The following is a 2,161-nucleotide window of genomic DNA, read 5'->3' as shown; positions in this document are numbered from 1 at the left end:
TACTGAGACCCTATCTCAGAATAAAAAAAAAAAGTGGCTGGAGACGTAGGTCAGTGGTAGAGCACTTGCCTAGCAGGTACAAGGCTTTGGGTTCAATCCCTAGAACTACAATAAACAAACAAATAAGTAAATGCAAACTTAGACTGTGAGCTTCCCCCACCAGACTGTTATTCAATGCACCACTTACTAGTGACAGAAAACTAATCAGTGTTGAATAAGGAAAAACTTGAAATTTCTTATAGTCCATACAAGCAATTAGAATGAAATGATACTGAGTTATCACACAATTTAATAGCTTACATTGTGTTTTAAAAATAATTAATATTTATCAAGTGTCCAATAAGTGCTAAATACTTAGCATTTCATTTAGCACTTAACTCCTTCCATATTACTGGTGGAGAGCTAGCTAAAGTAACTTGACCACTGCTCTGTGCCAAAGCCATGATTTGAAACTACTGATTTGAAAATCTGTTCACACTCTAGAACTTCTAAAAGAAACACCGGAGATTTCTCTTCTGCAAGAACTATATAGTTGTGTATAGATATCTACATATTTTTAAAATTCCTTTTGTGGCAATGAGTTAAAGAAAAACTGGTCCATATTATAAAGAACCACTTCAGATTTATTGTTCTCTTCCAAGATTTAATTTAATTTTGTGACAAATGACCCAATAAGCTCAATGCCCACGCTTAAGTAGCTCTTAAAGATTCATGAGTGAATCATTTTCCCTTTTCTCAAATAGAACAGATACATACAATAAGTAAGTACAAATATTTCCATTACAAAAGAGTTAAATTTACTAGACCATCTTCTTTTCATTTTTTTCCCTCCCAATTTTATGTAACATTCCTTGACTATATTCCTAAGCATTCATCAACCTAGCCAATGGCCTGATGTTTCAGTCTTTGTGAGTTGGTTTTGTAGTCCAGCATTTTTTTAAACACATTTTATGGAGACATTAGAACATTATTTTTAAATTCACATGTAACCATGTCACATCTGGGAAACCAAAAGTGAGTCACTTAAGGGAGACTATTTCTACCACCACATCCCTTTCTTTCAAATTGCTCCCCCCGTGGCCTTCACTCCCTCTCCACCTGTCTAAACTTACCTTTCCACTCTCTGTGAGTAAAAAATTAAAGAGCCTCCACTGTGCGCACACATGGAATTGGCCTGCTGCCACTCCATGCACAAGAAACTTCAGAGGGATAGCAACTTTTCTGAGAAAAATCTATTGTAAAATCACAGGAACAAGAGGTCCACCCAATGACTAGGGCCTTTCCAAACAGCGCCATCAGCTGCAACCCTCACTCCCACCCCAAGATAGTACTTGCCATGACTCCCAGAAAATCTGCTGCTACCATCTGAAGAACTTTTTACCTGTTTCAGTGTCTCCCTGGGGCTTGGGTGCTGTGCAGTAACAGCAGTCCAAGAAGATGACATAGTTAAGAATGTTGAAGAATAGTCCAATAATTCCAGCACTGAGAACCAGCAGGGCCTGCTCTGTCTTCTGGGGAGTGATATACCTTTTGATGGCTTCGACCAAGATGCTGAACATCAGCGCCACAGCAAAAATGCTGTTGCCAAACGCTCCCACAACATCCGCACGAAGAAAGCCATAGGTGCTCTTCCTGTGCTGCTTTATACTGCTGGCCCTGACGCCGAACAGTCCTATGATCATGGACAAAAAATGGGAAAGGACAGCAAAGGCGTCAGAGGCTAAGGAGAGGGAGTTGCCCACGTGGGCGATCACTAGTTCCATCACAAAAAGGAGGATGCTGACCGCGCACATGAGGATCAAGCGAAAGCTCCTTCCTGAGTATCGCCCCATGGTGGCTCAGTGCTCTGGTGTCCTCTCTCCCTTTCTTGGGAAGGCTGAGCTCTTAAGGCAGCAGCGATAGATTTAGTGACTACAACTCCAGGGTAACTCTCCCAGTCAGCCTTTCAGCACCTGTCATATTTAGAAATCACCTTTTATAGGCTGCTATAAAGTCATAAAACAGTTTAAAGGGCAATTAAGCAAGAGAAGTCACGTGAGCAGGAGCTTATGGAAATGGAAGACACTGGCTTCAGTATCTTGTTTTGTTTGTTTGTGTAATTACAGACCTTCTGCGTCTTCCCATCCTGCAGAAGCTCATTGGCAGCTGTGGCCTTTCCAGC

The 2,161-nt window shown here is 41.1% G+C and overlaps 1 protein-coding gene across 1 annotated transcript; it reads right to left on the bottom strand.

Annotated features, from left to right (window-relative positions):
- Positions 1–1,208: 1,208 nt before the first annotated feature.
- LOC125618480 (zinc transporter 10-like) lies at positions 1,209–1,832 on the bottom strand. Its single transcript, XM_048809347.1, has one exon. It carries the CDS (start codon positions 1,830–1,832, stop codon positions 1,359–1,361), a length of 474 nt encoding a protein of 157 aa, XP_048665304.1. The 3' UTR covers positions 1,209–1,358.
- Between the last annotated feature and the right edge of the window lie 329 nt (positions 1,833–2,161).

This window comes from Marmota marmota, unplaced genomic scaffold (genome assembly GCF_001458135.2).
Source record: "Marmota marmota marmota unplaced genomic scaffold, marMar, whole genome shotgun sequence".
In the NCBI taxonomy this organism is placed as follows: Eukaryota; Metazoa; Chordata; class Mammalia; order Rodentia; family Sciuridae; genus Marmota; species Marmota marmota.
Note: the sequence above shows the minus strand (reverse complement) of the source record. Positions and strands in the feature narration are given on the sequence as shown.